Source organism: Larus michahellis, chromosome 3, assembly GCF_964199755.1.
Source record: "Larus michahellis chromosome 3, bLarMic1.1, whole genome shotgun sequence".
Taxonomy (NCBI): domain Eukaryota; kingdom Metazoa; phylum Chordata; class Aves; order Charadriiformes; family Laridae; genus Larus; species Larus michahellis.
The window spans coordinates 50,332,713-50,353,440 of NC_133898.1; the positions used below are offsets into that span (position 1 = coordinate 50,332,713).

A 20,728-nucleotide genomic window follows, 5' to 3' on the forward strand; every position below is an offset into this window, starting at 1 on the left:
GTGACCAAGGAAGGGAGAACCTCGCGTCTCTTGAGACTGCAGCTGTGTCTGTTCTCAGTCAGCCTTACTTGTTCATTTATTCATTCTAACCACTTCTTCCTAGAAAGTCTCGTCAATTAAAATATGCTTGGTTTAGATCTATTTCTGTGTGTGCTCTTCACCTCACGTTTTCCTTAGGGATTCTTCCATTTTCACTGGGAGTTCTGACTTGTTTGGGTTTTATAAAGTACCATTTATGCTAAGTGTTCAGCCCGAGTAATTAATTTTATAGATAAGGCATTTTATTAGTGAAATAATCTTTACTTTATTAAAGACTAACTTTTCTCCTAACTTTAGATTTTTATTAGGTGTACTTGAACTCCCTGCGCTCACAAGAGTTTAGTAACAGTGGAGAAGATAAGTAAATACACAGTCTCTAAGTGACCTTGCTGCCTTGGCACGAAACTGTGAATGAAGCCCTCTCTCAACACGGGCCTTAGAGAGGATTTGTCTTACTAACAAGCAAACAAAGACAGCACGTGCAATTTTGAATGTATTGTCTGTTATAAGATAAAACAGTCCTTTAAATATTCATTCTAGCTTTGTTATCTGTTGAGTCGTTTGTAAAATCTGCTTTTGTGTCTTCCGCTTTCAGTCAGTCACACAAAATGTTCATGGCGCATGCACCTTGCTTCTTGGTGTGCTGCATCTTCCTGCTCTCTAAAGTGGCTTTTGTCATTTCTTTTCTACTGGTCTTTGCACATTCCCTTCCTGGAGTAGTTTTCTTCTGGGTTGAGTTTCCTCTCCCTTCATTTCTATGCACTCCACAATTAGTGTGATGTTTAGTAAGTCATAGATATTTCTAAAATTGCCCTATTTTTTTATGATCCAAATTTAGTTTGGCGACATGATAGTAGAAAAGGTGATGTGCGTTTGTGATTTTTTTTTTTTTTTGAGAAAAGATTAAAGTGAATTTGATAGGTATGTCACAGCGATATTAGAAATGCATCTAAAAATATCACAAAAGCTTCCTAAAAATGTCATTGCATTGCATGTACTTTCCTTAGGATCTTAAAATCTTCATTAAAATGTTTTGGCACTAGTACAGATAGAATAACAATGTCACCTATTTTTATTGGCTTACATGATGAGTAGCTAATGGAAAGAGATAATATTATCAGAGAGCTTTACAAAGCTTAACATGGAAAGTATGAATGTTGAGAATAATTATTTGCAAAGTCTTCTGTAAAGATTTTAATACTAATTGCAGGAGTCAGCTATACCGTGTAATTTTAAAATCTGGAAAATTGCCAATGAACCAGATTAGTTTCTCTCTTCTTGTGAGTGGATGCTCCGTACTCAAAAATACTTTTCTTGGGGAGAAAAAGTCTGTAGATGGGGAAAAAATGCAGTAGTCATGTGCACTGCACGTCTCTATCCCTGGTTTTCTGAATCCTTTCTGTAAAATCCTGTATCTTTAACTCCTGATTTTCTTTTTATTAAGAAAGTGCTCTAAGGCAGTATTGAATCATTGTATTTTTTAAATTTATTTTGTGACATAAGAGGGATTAAGTGGAAGCTTCTGACAGTATCTTTTTCAGTGCTACTTCACAAAAGCTTTCCCTGTGAAAAGTTTCACTGTGAAAAACTGTGTCACTTGCGCACCTGGGTAAATACCTTTAATATATTTCAACTGTCAGAAAGATTTTTGGGGAAAAAAAGAAGAATCTGAGTAGCACAATCCAAGTTATAAATTGCTACAGCTACAAAAAATGACTTTAGCTTGGTGAAAAACGTTTATTCCTGTCTTAAAGAATTTATATATTTATTTTAATTGACAAAAACAATTTAGTAGACATTATTAACTGAGGAGCAAGGTGGGTACGCTACCGCCTGACATCAAGACCTTTCTCAGCAAAACTCTCCCAAATACATTCACTTCAGCACAGAGGGCAGATCTTACTGTACTTACTGAGGCCCCACCTCCCGTGCTGTGTCCGGTTTTGGGCCCCTCACCACAAGACAGACACTGAGGTGCTGGAGTGAGTCCAGAGAAGGGCAACGAAGCTGGTGAGGTGTCTGGAGCACAAGTCTTATGAGGAGCAGCTGAGGGAACTGGGGTTGTTCAGCCTGGAGAGAAGGAGGCTGAGGGGAGACCTTCTCGCTCTCTACAGCTACCTGAAAGGAGGTTGTAGCGAGGTGGGGGTTGGTCTCTTCTCCCAGGTAACAAGCGATAGGACAAGAGGAAATGGCCTCAAGTCGTGCCAGGGGAGGTTTAGATTGGATATTAGGAAAAATTTTTACACTGAAAGGGTTATTAAGCATTGGAACAGGCTGCCCAGGGAAGTGGTGGAATCACCGTCCCTGGAGGTATTTAAAAGACGGGTAGACATGGTGCTTAGAGATATGGTTTAGTGGTCGTTTTTGTCAGAGTTAAGTTGATGGTTGGACTCGATGATCTGAAAGATCCCTTCCAGCCTAGGCAATTCGATGATTCAGCTGTGTTTACTGCTTTGCGCAAATCTTCACAACTTATTTAAACACAAAGAAGCAGTAAGTCAGCAAGACTTTGATAGCAATACGATTATATGGCATGCCAGGGGAAGAATGTGCCCAACACGTGGACTGTGCTCCTGAGGCCAGGAGATGTTCCCAAGCAACTTTAGGTGCTGAAGGCGGGTCTCCCTCCCCTCTCTCTGTGTTTGATGGAGGTACAGCAGCTCTTACAGAAGGTGATATAGAGCATTACTGATGGTCCTCACCCCCAGCTTTCAGGCTGTTGTAGGTCTGCAATCAGTCAGATGGGGAAGAAGTACTGAAGGTCCTCAGAAGCTGCAGGAATTGTTCCGTAGGTGATGCTTCACAGTCCATTTCCTTGAAAAGCTGTCATGATATTTTGGGGACCTTTTGGGGCCTACTGGTGCTAAAGAGGGTTTTAGTTTTTGGCAGAGATGGTGTCAGAACAGGTGATTCCACAGCCAGCTGTGTGCATGAGGGGGAGGTACTGCATGTACAGTTGTTGGGAGCCGGCTCACTTTGTAAGAGATCAGGGCTCCTAATACACGCTCTGTCACACTCAAGTACTGGACTACAAAAACTTAGATTAGATTACTCTGGTAGGCACTGAGAAATGACCTTGAACTTCATCTCAGGACCTTCTATTAATTCTGGCTGCGAAGCGTCTTGTGTACAATATTGCTAGAGGCTTCGTGATGAGTTTGGGCTGTAATGGCCAGATAGGCATTGTAGTCTTCTCCTCCTCACGCTTATTTCTATGAAGTGTTTCAGGTATGTCCAACATGAGCAAACTAGCCAAGAATCTGTGCTCATTGGTCCATGGTTTGGTCTCGGGGGTAACTATGCAGGTAGAAGGAAGCTTTCTCTGGACTAAGTGTAGCCCTTGCTGTGTCTTGAGGAGTGACAGTCATCCAACTGCCGCGCAGGAACAGTAATGCACAGGTAATGCTACACTGAGCTGTGCACTACAGAATTGAGATTCGAGTTTACATTGTGTATGTAAACTATCAATTTGCAGTCATTTACACATGATTTTGTCTAATCTATTAATCAGTAAATGTCACCAAGATTTTAAATGCTCTTATATAATGTATGTAAATAATTATTCAGTGTACCTGTTCATGTAAATGTCAGTAGCAACCCAACATTAACACTAGATTACACAATAAATGCATTCATTAAGAAGGCAGAACATTGCTATGCAAATCACTTGCTCTTTTAAACTGTCATTAGGAGGCATGCTGCACAAAATGCAATTTGAAGAATGACATGACATTACCATTCATTTATTCAAATATGAGTGATATGTTTAGGTGTGCATTTGTAAAAAATTACTGAATAATCCTATTCATCCACTAGACCTACTAATAAATAAACGTTTAATATACATTTCAAATTTGGAAAAATATAAAAATCTCTTAATGAAGCATCTCTCAACAGATACTTCCAACACTACCAAGCCTGGATGCTCACATGTCCCCTCAGCTCCCCCCGGGCGTCATCACTCAGCGCGGACAGAGGGTCGCTCCAAGGAATGGCTCTGCCTGGAGGAACCGCTGCTCACGCTGAGGCCCAGGGAAGAGCTGGCCCCACTCGCCCCTTCCCTCCTGGGCACCGCATTGCCCTGCCCAGCATCTGAGGGGACAGAGGTGGAGGGCGCAGGACACGGCGCCGCAATGCTGACAGTGATGCTGCCTTGGTAGTGGGAGTTCAAGCAGACAGTGCAGCGTTACCTGTGCCAGAGCTGAGCAGAGCAGAAGCAGGGGAGAAAAGTTTGACTCTTAGCTCACAACCACTACGGTCTAACATATAAAATTCAAGAGGGCTACCACTGGAAATATTTCATTCAGGTGAGCTGTGACATTCAGGTCATTACCAGCTCACAGGCAGGCATGTTTCTTTATTCCTTAAATAAATCTACTGTTAACATTGGGAAAGGTCTATAAACTGCAGACAGAAGATGGGTTTTGGCATGCAGAATACCCACAGATATAGTCACCAGCTCATTAGTCTTCATCCCTACTGTTTTCAGGCTTGCATCAAGTGCTTTTAGTTTCAGCTGTTGGAGCGCCGTAAGGAGTGCAGCAGGAGGGCGTATTTGCTTTGGCTGTGTTGCCCTCCCTCTGGCATTTGTGGTGCGACTTAATCCTCTCCTTTCTGCACGTTCGAGGGGCCGACAGTTCCCACACACCTCCTAGTCTTGTTCTAAAATAGCTCGCAGTTGTGACAGCAGCTTTTCGGGTTCTTAGCTCAGAGGGTTAGAAATGTTGCCAGAAATAGTAGTTATGCCTCTTCCCTATTAATGCCACTTCTTCGGCATGTGAATTTACCTTCGCTAGTTTTTAAAATATTTTGAATGAGCCTGTAACTACAGCAGATTACTAATTGAAGTAGGTTAAAACTGGGCCAAGAAAGCAGCAACAACCTTGAGTCAGGCCCGAGATCAAAGCTGTTGGCTTTACAGCTTCCTTATAATCTCATTAGAGTCGTCAGGAGAGAGCATAACAACGGGAAGAATAACATCAGCTGTATCTTATGCGGATTAAGGGCTGCGTGTTACAGAAGTAATGGCTTGAGATAGTGTCACGTTACAGGCAGAATGTACCCCAAAGCCTCATTACGATTGGCAGGAGAATAAAAGGGGTCCCTGGTTTTGTGAATACAGCAATCTCCTCCACGCCTCTCCGGTGGAAAATGCGTTGTATAAAATAATTGACTCTCAGCCTCTCACAACTACTGCCACCCCTGCTTCGCTCCTTGTGGCAGTTGTATTTGTTCTTAAAAATGCTGGTTAGAGAACTTATTATGCCGAGGGATGAGAAATGGAGGAGCCTTCCCTCACTAAGCGCAGTGAGAGCTGTACGTGCTTCCCTCTGCTGATGCTCAGCTGCGGTTTGCACAGCTGGCCTAGCCCTGGCCTTGCTCTCAGCAGATACTGCTGTTCGCAGCAGCCTGCTTAGCCTGTGCTGATGCCTGTACGACACTTGGATGTGAATGCAAACTCTTTGTCTGCTCTGGCGTTTGGATTTGGCTCCGAGAGCCTCTAATGATGTAAAAACCGGTTCTCTCTCCTGCCTACTCCTCCCTTCGTCCCAGCCAGCTTTTCAGAGCAAATACAGGGGGTGCTACGTGGGGAAAAACTATACTACAGATCATCATTAGGTGCGGAGTTCAGGGTGGATTTTTCAGTTTCATCCTGGGAAGAATATTTAGATACAGAAGTGTTTTTTCCAGGCAAGGATTCAGCTGTGAATGCTGGATGTTGTCTAGTGGGTGGGCGAGTGAAAAGACCCTTCTTTTCTAGCCTTTTCAAAGGAGACGACAGTCACATATTTCACCACACTGGCTGCGCCCACCATTCCCCACCCCCCAACTGGTTTATTCTAGGGCTTTCCTAGCTATTTAGCAGGATTTGAGTATATTATCATTTTCTAAACTGTGGAGATGATTGATTGAAAGTCAGTGGGGATCAGGACCCGCTCCCTGAAGACACAGAACTCCCACTGAAATCAGTTCGTAAATGTTTCAAAGATCTGAGTGTAAGTGCCCGTCTCACACAGGCGTGTTTTAATACATAACTTAGTACTGATAAATGCAAACCAGTTAAGAATTCACAAGAGCTTCCCTGTACTCTTCATGTTCCTGGCAGTGACAGCAGCCCTGCCTCCCTGACTGGCCTTGGTCGTCCCACTGATTAGTTGATTTGTATTACACGGTGCTTTCGCGGAGAAAATCGGTATCCAGCTGTTCTGCTGGTAACATATATAACTTTCCATTTTAATTTCTAAAAGATGCTACCCACCAGGGGCAAAATTAGAATGTGTCTGAGCTGAAGACAGGTCAAGCAGTCTCCCAGTCTCTCTTCTCCCTCTCTCAGAGACGAGAAAAATTTAAAAGATATTTTTTTTCTTTTCCTAAAATAATTAAGAAAGCTCGATTATGTGGAAAGATTATGCGTTCCCTGGAGAAAGCCTGGGCGGTAATGAAAACTGCTAACGTCTTAATGCAGCTTCTCCTCAGAGCCTTTACGATCTGAAAAAAATCAACTGTTGTAAGAGCGAGCAAAATCTTGGCAGGTAGATGAAACCATGTCCTGTGGGTTTGCAAGAGATGCTGGTTTTTAACAGATGGTTCCATTTTCCTCAATTTCGCACTCACTTCTTCAGAGCAGCGTCAGGACGGCACTCCTGCTGCATCAGCGTTATACAAGTGGCTGTGGTGTCGTTGTGGGAAGCCGGTGATTCAGGGTGCGGACTGGAGCTGAAGGCTGGTCGTTTCCCTTCGCAAAGCCCTCGTGCAACTGATTTCTAACAACTACTCGATTTTGTACCTTTGACCTCTTGCTTAAATCTCAGGTCCAGGCGAATCGTCGTCCGAGGTCAGGCAGAACTGGTTACATCTAGTTTCTTATGTTAGAAAAAAGAAACCTGGTGTGTATTTGCTGTAGGGCTCATTGTCTCAATCCGAAATGCCTGCCGGTTGATTCATGCTCTCACCCGCTTTGCTGAACAGTTCTCGAAACTCGGTATTCTTCTTAGTGCATCTGGTTTAATGTTCATGTCTGGGTTTGAGTTTCACGACAAAAGTCTCAGATTTGCTGAAAATATTTTTACAGCTTTTTTTTTTTTTTTTTTTTAAATTTTTACCTTGCAAAGAGAACTGCTATGAATAACAGGGCCGATCAATTAACTTTCCAGCAGGTTCTGCCACCCGCACAGGGGTTGCAGAGCAGCTGCCACCCTCTGGCCTGGTCTCTTTGGTACGGCCACAGAGAAGCGGCGCCCTGAGGCACCCCATGACCCATCCGCCCATCCTTAGGACATCCTCTGCTCTGGGCGCCACACTCCTTTCATGGCCAGTTGTTTACGGCGCAAGCAGAAGGAAAACCACCTACCCCAAAGCATGGTTTCTCATCAGAAATACGCAATGCGAGCCTTGCTTTATGCCCACTGCAGGAGCTCACCCGGCACCCGGGGGTCACTGCGCAGCTCGGCACGTGGCCGGCGGCTGGCAGGGCCGGTGAGACGGGAGTGACTTCTAGGAGTGACTGCTGCCTTTCTCTTACAGCTTGGACTCTTTTCTTTATGGGCTGCACGCACTGTTCAAAGGAGACTTTCGGATAGCATCGAAAGATGAGTGGGTCTTTGCAGACATGGATCTCTTGCATAAGGTTGTTGCCCCGGCAATTCGAATGTCTCTGAAGCTACACCAGGTAGGGTCTTTTTTTAATTTTTATTTTTATCTTTTACTGCTGCATCTGTTTTCTTAGGGAAACATAGGAAACCTTAGAAACTGTCCAAAAGGAGGAAAACAAAAAAAAAAAAAAAGAAAAAAAAAAGAAAAAAAAGAGAGGGGAAATGAAGGACTTGTTGCCTTATTCTGAGAAACTTCCTTAAGCAGAATGGAAAAGCTTGGCATTTATTTTGCATTCACTTGATCTTTTCTGTACTGCCTAGCTGCCCTTTTGAAACCATTCATATTGCAGAGCTTGACCCTGCATTTTTCATCAAAACAAAAGTGACAGTCTTGTAATGTTTTACTTGCGTGGATACTGGAAAGATGGCTTCTGGGTTGAAAAGAAATATGTTGATTAGACTAATTTCGTTGTTAATTTATCAGTCCTTTCACAAATAGCAATACCCGTACGTTAAAAGACACAGAGTGGTTTGAAGGGTTAGTGTCACGGCTGTTTGTTTGATTATGTCAGGCTGTTTCTGACCCCGTTTTGTTTTCGGTTGTAAAAATCTGGCACTCCTCCATTGAAGTTGGTCCAATTTCTTCAGGTCAAGCCGTGTATAGCTTGGAGTTGATTTTGTTCTTGCTCTGATTTAGTATCATAAGCTTTTATCATGCATGATATTTATAATTGCTCTGAATGTAACTGAAGTGGAACTGCTGTGAATTAGTATCTGAGAATTTGACACAGTCATTTTATGAATGTTATCACTGGCCGTGTTGCCGCGTGACAGCTAAAGTAGTAACGCAATATTGTGATATCTGCTGATGGATTCCCAGTCTGTGCTTTTGTTGGTGGGATTTTGTGAATAAAAATAAGGATTTCCACAAGAACTGTGGAATGCCCCCAAGTGATTCTGATCTCCCTCCAGCTTACCCAAAAGCTCCACCTTCCATGGTTTCCCACTTTAGAAAAAGAAAGTGGATAAGCTGGCATTCTCTGAGTGTCTTTGTTCAGTGGAGACATGGGATCGGAATAGGTTACAATAAAAAAAAAATCATACCTTTCTGTATTACCATTAAATGAATTGTTCTGCTTCCCCAAAGACACGCTGTATCAAATGGCAAGTCACTTGGGGGGCCAGCCGGTAACTGTTCAAAAAAGAGGATTTTGTTTATTGTTAATAGTTTTTGTGTTTTCACAAATGTACCTGACCTTTTCAATACTTTTTCCTGTACTGCCAGGACCAGTTCACCTGCCCAGATGAATACGAAGACCCAGCAGTTTTGTATGAAGCGATCCAGTCTTTTGAAGAAAAGGTTGTGATTTGTCACGAAGGGGACCCAGCCTGGCGCAGCGCTGTGCTCTCCAACAGAGAGGAGCTGCTAACCCTGAGACACGTGGTAGATGAAGGAGCAGATGAATATAAAGTTATCATGCTCCACAAAAGCTACTTGAGCTTCAAGGTCATCAAGGTACATATATACCATCTTTCTAATATTGCAGTAATTTAGGGCTGTGATAACTAGTATTATTTCTGAGTAATCTGGACAAAAGGAGAGGCTGGTTGTAGTTACTGGAGTAGGGATTGGAGGGTAGAAGAGCTCTCTTCAGTTGACTTCCATATTGGACCCATATGTTTCTGTATCTGAAATAACATTCCAGGCTTTACTAGGGAGTAGCTGCAAAAGTTCATAAAACCCGTTGGTGCAAAGACATAAGGTGCTCGCACACACAGCTCCTGCCATTCTGCCTTGCTAGTGTAGTTCTGCATCTTTAGTAGCAAACGTTTTCACACGATCCACGTGTTTTTAACCTACCTGTAGGTCAACAAGGAGTGCGTCAGAGGGCTTTGGGCTGGGCAGCAGCAGGAACTGATTTTCTTACGCAATCGTAACCCGGAGAGAGGAAGCATCCAGAACAATAAACAGGTCTTGCGGAACTTAATTAATTCTTCGTGTGATCAGCCACTGGGATATCCAATGTACGTTTCCCCTTTAACCACCTCGTACCTTGGGACACACAGCCAACTGAGGAACATTTGGGGGGGACCTGTCAGTTTGGACAACATTAAAAAGTGGTTCAGATCCAAATGGTTAAGGTAGGTGTTAAATTTTGGCTATGCAGATAGAGACCCCGCAGTCTCGGTTCCACTGTATTTTCTATTAAAAGAGACTAATTCCATACTCTTATCTATGAGTAAAAAATTAATTGCAAATAACTCAGAATATAGCAAAATAACCTTACAGATACAGCAGAAAGCAAATTTGTTAACTCATTGAAGGCTTTTAAGTAAAGCTTTCTACATGTTTAACGAGATTCATTACCAAATCACTTAGCACTACAGATGTTTCCCTTATTCTAGGGAATTCCATTCCATCTCTCATTCCTACACGCACTTTTCATGCAGCAGTAACTCACTCTTGTCTCATTCCCTCCACCTGCCCTATCACCACTGTGGCTGAGGAGAGGCAGGGGACCATGAAGAGCCAGCTTGCACGCTCAGACCTATGCTAAAATGCCAAGATTAAATCTTGCGGCTTAATATGCTAGTTTCCCACCATGCAGCCCATTCCCACTAAACTCCCTCCAGCCCATTCCCCTTCTTCGCTACTTGGTTACCTCATGCAGAAGTTGATCTTTAGAGATCACTGTAAGGTTAGGTAGAGTCCTGAGGTCTTGCAGGGCTCCAAAGCCACTTAACACAGACAAGGGAAGACTTGGTTTGTGTTGTATATAATTTTGTTCCAAGTACACTTACTGCTTCATCATCTTTGTCATCTCATAAAATGTCAAAAGACCTAGGGAGGTATGAAAGACTACAATTACACGTTTTGAAGGCACCTAACATTGGTGGCACAGATTTTTGTGCCTAATAAATGGCTGACCATGTGCGTGTTCCTGCAAACAGAATGCGGAAGGACTGCCATGCAGCTCACCACGAGAGAGGTAACGTTGAAGAGGCGGATAGTGGAGGGGGGTCTTCGTCTAACAGCAATTCCACGGGCAATTCAAGCCAGTGCAGTAGCTCGCAGCCCACCAGAGATGGAACCCCTCAGTTGCAAGCTTCATCTCAAGAGGTCCACCAGCGTACAGGTATTTGCACAGTTTACTTGGCTTTTCTGTAGTCTTCTCCTGAGGGGCTGCGTAGGCAGATGCTTTTGGGGCGTGCTCATGTCCAGTGGAAAACTAATTTTAGAAAGCTTTGTCTTTCCTAATGACCAAGCACATGTGGGAGATGGCTTCCTGATATTGTTCCAGGTATTTACTAGGAGGGTAAGACAAACGCGATTCACCAAAGGTTTCACTCTCAAACTCCTTTACGTGCAACTTTTAGATTAGAAGTGCCACTAACAATGCCAGAATGAGAAATGCAGACGGGAGGGAGTCTACGTGTGCAATGCGGGGAGCTCGTACTTATTAAACCTGTGCTTATTGTTGTCTGGGAACAGCAGAAGTGAAGCTATGCAAAAATCTTAATTATTTTGGAAGGACCATGACAATTTATTTGAGGAGTTGGTTTGGCTGTTCATCAGCGCATGTGGAGAACAAATAGGAAATAACTTCTTATGTCTGTACAGCAGTTACCAGGAGAAAATTTAATGTTGCCAATCATTCTGTCAGATAGATAATAGCTGAGCCCTTCTCGTATTAAATTATGGATTCAAAAGTACTTCAAGACATATTCACAAGGTAGGACTACTGGCCTTCACGTTGGAAGTTTGGCAGTGGGTCACTGTGAGACCTATCACTGTGGGATCAGGACTTGCAATGTAAAGACAATTAACTCAACCTTTCAACACGCTGTGGTATTACTGTATAAATGAAAGGCGAGAACTAGAGGGGTACGAGACTTGTTTGTTTCCCATTAGATCATTTTGACCTATCATTACAGATAATGGACAGGACTGGAGAAACTCTTGCCCTGAATATAAACCATGTTGTAAGAATAAAATAACTGCTGCTTTTAATTGAGTCTAGCGTTAGAAGAATCCCCATGTGCATACTCATAACTTGACACTGCAGTAATCAGAATGGCAAACTTAATTGTAAAATAATGATCCTGAGCATGCCATACAAGAATGAAAGTTAATTGTGAGTTGTTTAAAAGAATGTATTGGGTGCCCAGAAAACCACAATCAAGAGAGAAGGTCACCCTTAGTTAAGAAAAGCAACCTGGCTTTGAGGTAAAATGAAGACATGCACAACAAATGCAAGGAAGTGGAAAATAGCAAATGCAAATCAGGATTCAGTCCTGAGAGACTGCTGATAAGAGAAAGAGAATGAAACAAGGAGAAATTTCTGGCTACCATCATTAGGGACAAAACGACAAAAGCGGGTTTGTGGCTGTTTATTTTTAAAGAGTACTAGAAGCAAAAGAAATCCTAACAGCGGCTCCAATCCGACGCTATATAGAAAAGGAGAGTTGCCAATAATGTAGAAATGAGAAAAGAAATGTCTGGTTTGTATTGGGAAGAATGCAGATGATCTGTTTCTATGATCTGATCATGAAGTAGTTCCTTCCATCCTAACAGCTACAAAGAACATGAGAGAGTGGCTATCAATCAAAGCTATGTGCTTAATTGAGCAAATCCAAATGACTTTCATTCAAGAAGGTTTTTAAGAGAGCTGGTTAAAAAGCAAGCTCTGGTTGATCTTAAGTAAGTAGCGGGACACTGAGGCAATGCCAGAGGACCAGGAAAGAACTTACGCTATGCCTGTTGTTAAAAAAGCAGAATGAAGAGGGTGACCTGGGTAACGCACGTCCGTTGATCTGACTTTGGTTCAGGACACTGTTGGCCAACCGCGCACAGTCCTAGTGCCCTCATTTAAGAAGGACATTTTTAATTTGCAAGGAGTTCAAAGAAGAGCCAAAAAATGATCAAAGATCTGGGAAATACATCCTGCAGTGAAAGATTAAGAGCTTTCAAACAATCTGTATTGTAAAAGATGCTTTGATCCTAGTCTGTAAGTACTTACCTGGGCAACAAAAGGTGACCAAAGACAGCTGATTCGAGCAGACGTGGATATAACAAAGCTAAACAAATTCAGATTTGAAATCAAGTGCACATTTTGAACAGTGAGAGCAAATAAACAGTGAAACAAGTGACTAAGAGTTAAGATGGATTCTCCGTGACTGGAGATATTGGATGCATTTCTTGAAAATAATCATAGTAATTAGTAATACCACACAGGAATTAATTCCAGGAAGTTCTATGGCCCATGCTATTTAGCACAGCAGACTAGATGATCACAGCAATCCCTTCTAGACTCATAATCTATGAATCAAGTGCATTTAATGTTTTCATATTTCATATTTCATTTTGCAGCCTGGTGCCACTGAGTCTGCAAAATGCAATGAAAGCCCTATATAAAAGTGTGACCAAAATCGGGAGCATTGGAAACGTGTGGGGTTCTCCCCCAAAGTGTCCTTGTTTCGTGATGCAGTTTATAGAACAGCCTTTGTTTCCTAAGTGTTTTCAGGAACAGAGTTATTTATGTGTAGACGCGGGTGGTCTCCTGTCCAATGCTCTAACCACTGCCTTTGGGATGAATATGGAATACTTTTGGACAGGGGTCAGCTTGGCAGTTTAAATCACAAACAGATGTTTGGCCAGATTAGCCCCTGCACAAACTAACACACCACAGCCCCTCTGTTCTTAATTCCAGTCCGTTCTTGTTATTTAAAAAGGGTAACATTATTAAAACAACCATCAGATGTGGAAACCAAAGCACTTGAACAAAACCCTGGAGTCTGAAGAACCTGAATCCCTGCGGAGGCCAGACGTGTGGCAGCCAGGCCTGACCCCCATCACAGCACGTGCCCTCCCGATTGATCACGGCTGCAGGGCAGAGGACACTGGCAACGCGGCACACAGGAGCCATTGCTCTCAAGCAGAGATCTTGGGGCTCTTATTGCAGAGAATGCTGCTTTGCATGCCATCTTAGGAAAATTATTTTTATTTTATTGTAAAAAGTAGCGTAAATGTAGGAGTATTGTAAAGATACATAAAGACGTGTGTGAAAGCGTCCAGTGCTTGCCAAACCAGCTCCAGTTAGGTTGTGGCCCAGCTCTGTCATCTGAGTCTGTGCCAAGCTACCTGAATTCGCTTTGCTTCCAGCATCTGAACAAATGGGGCTAATGATACCAGCCTCTGGAAAGCGGGTCTACAGATGTAAAACAGTGTGTTTCAGCTATATAATGTCAATAGTTATAAAATTTTGCATTACTGGAACTCCTGTGAATTCAGAAAAATCACATTTCTAGACAACAGTGTGAGATTTATATTCCTTTATGCCTGCAAAATTTCAGTATCTGGAGGAGTTTCAGTGCTTCCCTCCCCTCCGTAGTTCAGGTATTGGGAAAAACCAAAGAAAAAACAAATTACCAACAACCTGGAAATGCCTGCCAGCAAAACTTGTTTCTGCGTTGATGGCGTTGATTTTCTGGCATCACCTCTCTACCCTACAGCTATAGCCAGGGAACCAAAATGCCAGCTTGTGTTAAATGGTTGGAGTTTCCTGGAAAGCACAAAAAGCCAAGCGGGCACTTTTGCGACTGGGTATTTGCTGCGTAAGCCTGGGTTAGAGCCTGTCTGCAGAAACACGAAACTCACCTGTGGCTCATGCCAGCCCGCTGCATGCCATTCGCAGGGTGCCTGGGTGCAAGCAGGTATCTGGTGGGTTCACTGGCCAATAATTCATTTATTTTTCATTCTGTGCCTATTTAAATGTGCAAGCATGAGAAATACAGGAATTATTTGTTTGAATGACATAAGGCATTGATATCAATGTTAAAAATGGGGATGTATATGTACAGGAAGATACAAGTTGTCTAGGCATGTCAGAATAGAACAGTTTATCTAATCTACTCTCCGTATCCAACAGTGGCTGCATCGAGATGCTTCACAGATTGGGGCAAAAGCCTTACGTGGGTCTCGTTCAGGCCTCCAATAGACTACCCTAACTTGTGGTGGTCACATCTTTTCAGGCTGTGATAGCCTGTAAATACCACTCTTGGAACTTAAAAACTGTCTTGTGGCTTGAACACTGTACTCTTCCACTTGGCTGAATTCGCAAATTCTCTTTCCCCATAGGCAGGAATAATTCTTTTTAATGTGCCATTGTTTTAACTCACAGTTTTTTGGGTTTATTTTTGCATTGAATTATTCCAAGCCATTGAAGTTGGATATTCAGCATCCCCTACTTTAGTGTGGTTGTCCAAGGGGAGCGGAGATACAACACCACTATGTTCAGCCGTTCACTGGGCGGGTTAAAATGTGCATGGCAGAATAGGTGTGAGCCTGCGATTAGAGTACTTTCCTTGGGGTGTCTTCTCATTTTCCTCTCTTTTGGCTTGGTGCAGAAGCACTGGAGCTATTCTGACCAAAAGCCAGAACCCTTGTAGCGGAAGGCACAGAAAGGTTCATGGGTTTAGCCATCTGTTATTTCTGTTATTCTTGGGATTCTTATGCTGATAAAACCAGTGGTAATATGCCAATAGTAATACGTACACATGGGACACTGTCAATAGCATGGAGTTCATCAGGATGCCACTTACTTAAGCATATTAATCTTTCTTTTAAAGGCAGGAGAAAACCCAGGAGTCAGTCCATCCAGGCACACACTGCTTTAAACCAAAGGCCCCCTGCTTCAAGTCACTCGGGACCAATTGTAGAAAGCCGCCAGCCTTTCATCCAAACATCTACATCTGCCCACGAAATTGCCCAAAGGCTTTCTAGTAGTCAGCTGTCATTCCACAACTCGGCAACGTCTGTGTTTTCCCAGTCCCCTGCTGTTCCTGGTGCTGGCCAGCTGACTGTGCAGGACCGAGCTGCAGCCATGCTTAGGTCGAGTCTGGCCTCTTCCACCAGCTCAACTCTCAGCCTGCTCTTCGGCAAGAGAAGTTTTTCAAGTGCTTTGGTGATTTCTGGGCTCTCGGCTGCAGACGGAGGTAACACCAGTGACACCCAGTCATCCAGCAGTATGAATATTGCCATGGGCCCATCTGCGAGAGCAGCAAGTCAAGCAGCTCGGGTAAGGCTGAAGCCGGAATGGCACCACTGAGCGTGAGCTACTGTACGGCTCTCCTGTCAGCTTCTTGAACGGTCCTCACCACCGTTTGGTTTCTTCCTTCTCACTGGTCAGAAAAGAGTCTTCTAAAACAGTGTCAGGATTTTGGTATTCACTTTGAATTTTGCTGCATCACAATGAAAATGAGACTGTTTAATATTAGTGTGTATATGAGAGTGATGTATTTGTAAGTAATTGACCGGCTGGCTGTTAAGCACGCACCTGAAGCTGCAAACTGGGGCAAAATCCCTCTTCCTTTCACTCAGAGCACGGGCTTTGGTCTCCATTTTCTGCAGCCCAGGTGATAAGTACCATCATAAGCAGACTAAATAGCTCCTTCCTTGCTTGCTTATGTAGGACTGAATTATTTGTACAAAGAGGAATGGTTTCCACCGAACGGTGCACTAATTCTGTCCCTCTCTCTGACCATTCAATCCAGGAACTAAAAACCTTGTTGCTTGAAAGAGTTAGTTAAAGGAAATCGGTAGGAAGTATTTCCTAAAGGAAACCTGCATGCCCTGTGATTCAGCATCTTCTAGCAGCAAAAACAGTACACTACCAAGAACTTCCAGCCCTCTCCCCAGTAGGGTCCCAGTTCTATTTCCATCTTCCCTGGAAAATTCAATGCACATAGTAGTGTTACTGTTTTATTATCTACCTAAGTATATTTATTTAACTTTGGTTGCCATCAGTTGCTTTCCTGAATTTTGAAACTTTCACCTCAGCACTACAGAGCAGTAATGTGAGAAGATGGATTGGAGATAAAGGGCGACTGCAACTCGAGGCTGAGTGACAACATAATTAAGACTGACTTTCACATTTGGCCTATCAAAATGGAAACCAAACTGGCAATGGGAAAATTGTGGATATGAAAGTCCAAACCACTTTCCTGCTACTCTCATTCTGAACTGTGTATAACTTCCCTAATTTTCAAAGAATTCTCCAAACCCCAAGTCAAAAAAGCTCCTTAGCCCGTGTATGTTTTGCTCTCAACCCAAAAATACCATGTATGGTACAGTTCCATGGAGTTTTGCCATGAACTTCAGCAGAAGTTGACTGAACGTTACCCTGAAAGCAGGGTCCAGTCCTGCTTTATTACTCTAATGAGCATTAAGTATATCACTACGTGTACAGCTGAACATATCAGATGACAAGGCATAATTCCAGCTCTCAAGAGTTTACAGCCTAATTTGCAAGAACTCAGCCAGTCTGCAATACTGAGCACTAATGGTAGGATTCACCTTGTCTAACTTTAAGCCATATAAAATTTGGGCATGAAGTCTCAGTAGATTGTTAGTATGGCCTCTGTATTCCATGGAGAGGACAATCCACTTCATCCTTACAGCTTCCCCTGGGACACTCGTATCTCTCTGCCAACTCTTGACAGCCTAGACAATACGCTAAGACTACATGCTTAAATTTAGACAAAGCGAGTCCTGGCCAAAGTAACTGCTCGGAGTCCAGGTGCCTATTTGAAAGTGGTAAGGAGGAAGTGTTTTATTTAAACGTTAACACAGCACAGCTTTTATACTAATGGACTCCCTACAATGGGGTGACACTGCGCATAACGCTTTCAGACTGATAATTGCATTCCAGTTTTGATGAAAAGGTTTTTTTGTAAGTTAGATTTAAAATTTGGTGTATAAAGCAAGCCCCAGAGCAACCCCAATTAACTTCTTAGAAGTCAGCCCTGCTTGGAGCAGCGGTTTGGGCTGGATGACCTCCAGAAGTCCTTTTCAATCCAAATTATTTTACAGCTCTCTATACATGTACACCTGTGGTACTAAACCTCTAGCTCCTGGTCTGTTTTTCTTTCCAAATTTATGCGTTAGACAAAGTGTGACAAGTACCTCTTCAGAAGTCCCTTGTGAATAATGCATGTTAAGAATCCCATGCAGTTTCACATATTCCTAAATCAATTTTTAACTTTTTTCGCCTGCCATTTCAAAAAATAGCTGAAGTTTTACTTAGAAATTTCCTAAACTAGTTAATTTTTTCTTTCTTTCTTTCCAGCAACTCACCGAGACCTGTGAAGCAACCGATGCTACAGAACCTAGACGGCGGCGAGAGGGAGGTCCGGCCCATGCCATATTCATGAGTCAGAACCTGGAGTGCAGGAGGGCCAGCCAAGAAGATATGGCGCTGGAAGACACCGCTTCTCAGCAAAGCCTGTCTGAGGAGCAGTAAAGAGTATTCCTAGTGCAAGGGCCACACGCTTCTTAGAATTACATAAAGGCAGAGTTAGGTCAGGGAGCTGCACATGGGTTTAGGTGTTTAGGTTCTTTCAAATGTAACAGGCACCCTCCAAATGTTTATTTTTCTAACTTCTACGCAAGAACACTATGGGGCAGATGTTCTTCAGCTAAAGGCCTTGGCATGGGTAGGGTTGGAAGATGTCCTAAAAACCACACAGTGCCACCTCATCTCAGGTTCTTGTAAATCTTATAACAACGAACACAACCTTAATGTTGTTTAATGTTCCTTCCCTTGGAACAGTTGGAATCATGAATGAATACAGTGGGAAATATTAATACAACTCAATGAAAAGCACACAAGACATCTCTTTCCTGCCACAACTAAACAGCTGATTGCATGCAAACTAATTGGTGTTCGATATATAACATACAGTAAAAGGCAACTTTGAACAGAAGCAATGAATACGTAAACGGACAGTACAACAGGTACTGTAACATTAGAGCTAAATCTGATATTTTTTTTTCCAACAGCAGATCTCTTTTTTATTATTCTTTAACATGTTATGCAGGTGGCAGTTCTGAATAACAACACAGCATCACAGATTGATATACTGCATGCAGCCATATTGAAATACTGTGCGAATGAGCCATGCTACACAGATTAACACAAGTCAAGCGTGAGAAAAGAAAGCATCCAGTGCATGGAAAGCCTTCAAAGCATATGGTGCACCTTATTTGCAAAGAAAGCAGCTTTGCGTAAACAGCTGCTCTTAGGTATTATCTTGTGCTCCTGTTTGGTTTACAGCAGTGTTTCTCAAATTCCAGCCAACAGCCCCCTTGGGAGTTGCAAAAGGGCCCAGGGGAATCCTCCTCAAGGACAAGAAAGTGCAAAGCAGGCTGTAATTATTGTCTGGAAGTGTTTGTATTAGGAAGGGAACAGCTAAATGCCTTTAATTGCTGGACACAGCTCAGTGTCCATAAAGACTTGTAGCCAGTAATTACAGAGCTTTCTGATTTCCCTCCCCTAGAGAAACTGAGCTGCTGACAATTTAATAGTGGCATAAAGACAGATTATGCAAAAAGGGAGGCCACGCTTTCACAAAGTTTGAGAAACACTGATTTACAGGAATGCATGACTACTTTGGAAGCCAAAAGGCTACAACAAATCCTCTACTATAGCGTCTAAACACGTACCCACGTGCTCTCCTCATTCTTTTTTTTTTTTTAATTAAAAAAATTGCAGCTATCAGTGTCTTGCTGTTCCTCTTTACTGTAACTACCATAGATTGTTTCTAATTCTCAACACAATGATGTGCAGCCAGGCTGTCTTGTCCCAATTAACAAGGAAGATTTAGCAAGAGATGTTGTAGCTAAGTCTCATTACTGTTAGGCGATACACAGTTGCATTCTGAGCTTCCTACTGTGCCACACTTAAGACTATAAGTAGTAGAACTAAATAACACCTAGTGAAAATAAAATGATCCAAGTATGTTTTGTGTGGCAGCAGTTTTTGGGTTTTCTTTCTTCTTTTGAGCTGGTTTCACTTGTTTTCTGCCTTATGAAATTGAGAAATCTATTGTTTGTCTTTTACTTCAGATCTTGATTAATTGATTACTTAGAAAGCTCAGCACAACCTAGGCAAAATCCTGCTCACATTCACAACAGCAAAAGCAGCGTATTCACGTACAGCCCCCCGAGACACATGGTCACCAGTGCAGTTTAGGCCCTACTAATGCCTCCTCCAGCATCCAGGTGTGATATGGAAGAGGAAATTGAATTCAGCTGCTCCCTTCTGACCATTTCTGGCAGATTGTATCCCTCCTCCCGCCACCCTGCTCGCGAAGTGTTTCTTCACAAATGAAGGATGGAGGTCACACAGGTAGGTTGAGGGCTCTTACTAACAGCCACCACCCCCATTTCTGCCTTGGGGGCTTTTGCATGGCAGGCTACTAAGATAAACCATCACTACTTTGTCTTCCTAAACCCCGCTTTGTGTGGAGGCAGGGCAAACAGGCGGCTGTGGAAAGCACTAAAGACTTTCCCATATTCAGTTAGCCTCGCTTAGGCCTCCAATTTTCACATCTTTAACTTAAGTTTGAATTAATTTCCATCATTAATTTCCATCGAAAATAAGTAACTCCAGTAGTTCCAATCAACCTAAATTATTCTATGTATCCAATTCAAGTGCATTAAACCAGATTGGGAAACAGCTGCACAAATCCTTCCAGTGGTAAGCCTCTGTATCTGCTTAGCGTGCACCAAGGCCCCACAACACCACCTTCCTCCAGCACCCATCTTCTTGAAGAGACTGTACCATCTCCATGGCCTCTGGTACCGCGCCCTGAGATAGTGCAGCTGCCTCACAGTTCTTGACTTAGTTCAAGCTGCCAGCCCACAGAGCATAACTCTTTGGGGCAGCAGCAAGCCATGAAGGCCAGCCTTTTGCTGCACAGGGTGGCTGCCAGAAAAGGCATGTCTTATCGCCTTTGTTGAGGCACAGGGCACACGCTCCACAGCAGGAGTCAAGGTACAATTCAAAAATTAGTTCCTTTCCGTAGCCACATCTTACACAGTTTTTATTTTGCCTTAAAGTTGTTACTGCAGCATAGTGGGCTGAAAAAACTTGAGCGACCATTCACGTTTATAAAGACAAAAAATCAAAGATGACAGCACAAACTCTCCCATGTTACATTTCTCCATAATTTTGCAGATAGGCTGTTGTTATTAATAAGGCTACTGCTATGTGCAGTGTTTTTAAATATGGGCCAATCCTACAGAATAATCAGAC

At 42.9% G+C, this 20,728-nt stretch overlaps 2 protein-coding genes across 4 annotated transcripts in view; one reads left to right on the plus strand and one right to left on the minus strand.

Moving 5' to 3' along the window:
- PCNX2 (pecanex 2) overlaps positions 1-20,150 on the plus strand; it is a 161,879-nt gene extending 141,729 nt beyond the window's left edge. For 2 of the 3 annotated variants that reach the window (XM_074580109.1, XM_074580110.1), the window contains 6 exons: positions 7,564-7,708; positions 8,917-9,147; positions 9,499-9,773; positions 10,584-10,768; positions 15,261-15,709; positions 17,759-20,150. In XM_074580109.1, the coding sequence (XP_074436210.1) occupies positions 7,564-7,708; positions 8,917-9,147; positions 9,499-9,773; positions 10,584-10,768; positions 15,261-15,709; positions 17,759-17,932 (1,459 nt within the window). In that variant the 3' untranslated portion in view covers positions 17,933-20,150. The remainder of the gene's footprint in view (positions 1-7,563; positions 7,709-8,916; positions 9,148-9,498; positions 9,774-10,583; positions 10,769-15,260; positions 15,710-17,758) is intronic. The other variant, XM_074580111.1, reaches the window with a different exon arrangement.
- The window catches only part of NTPCR (nucleoside-triphosphatase, cancer-related), a 30,816-nt gene continuing 16,396 nt past the window's right edge, over positions 6,309-20,728 (minus strand). Inside the window, exons 7-11 of the transcript XR_012586148.1 lie at positions 14,290-14,395; positions 10,295-10,473; positions 9,493-9,724; positions 8,736-8,823; positions 6,309-7,788 (exon numbers count right to left, since the gene is read on the minus strand). The gene's annotated coding sequence lies outside the window, so the exon portion shown is untranslated. The remainder of the gene's footprint in view (positions 7,789-8,735; positions 8,824-9,492; positions 9,725-10,294; positions 10,474-14,289; positions 14,396-20,728) is intronic.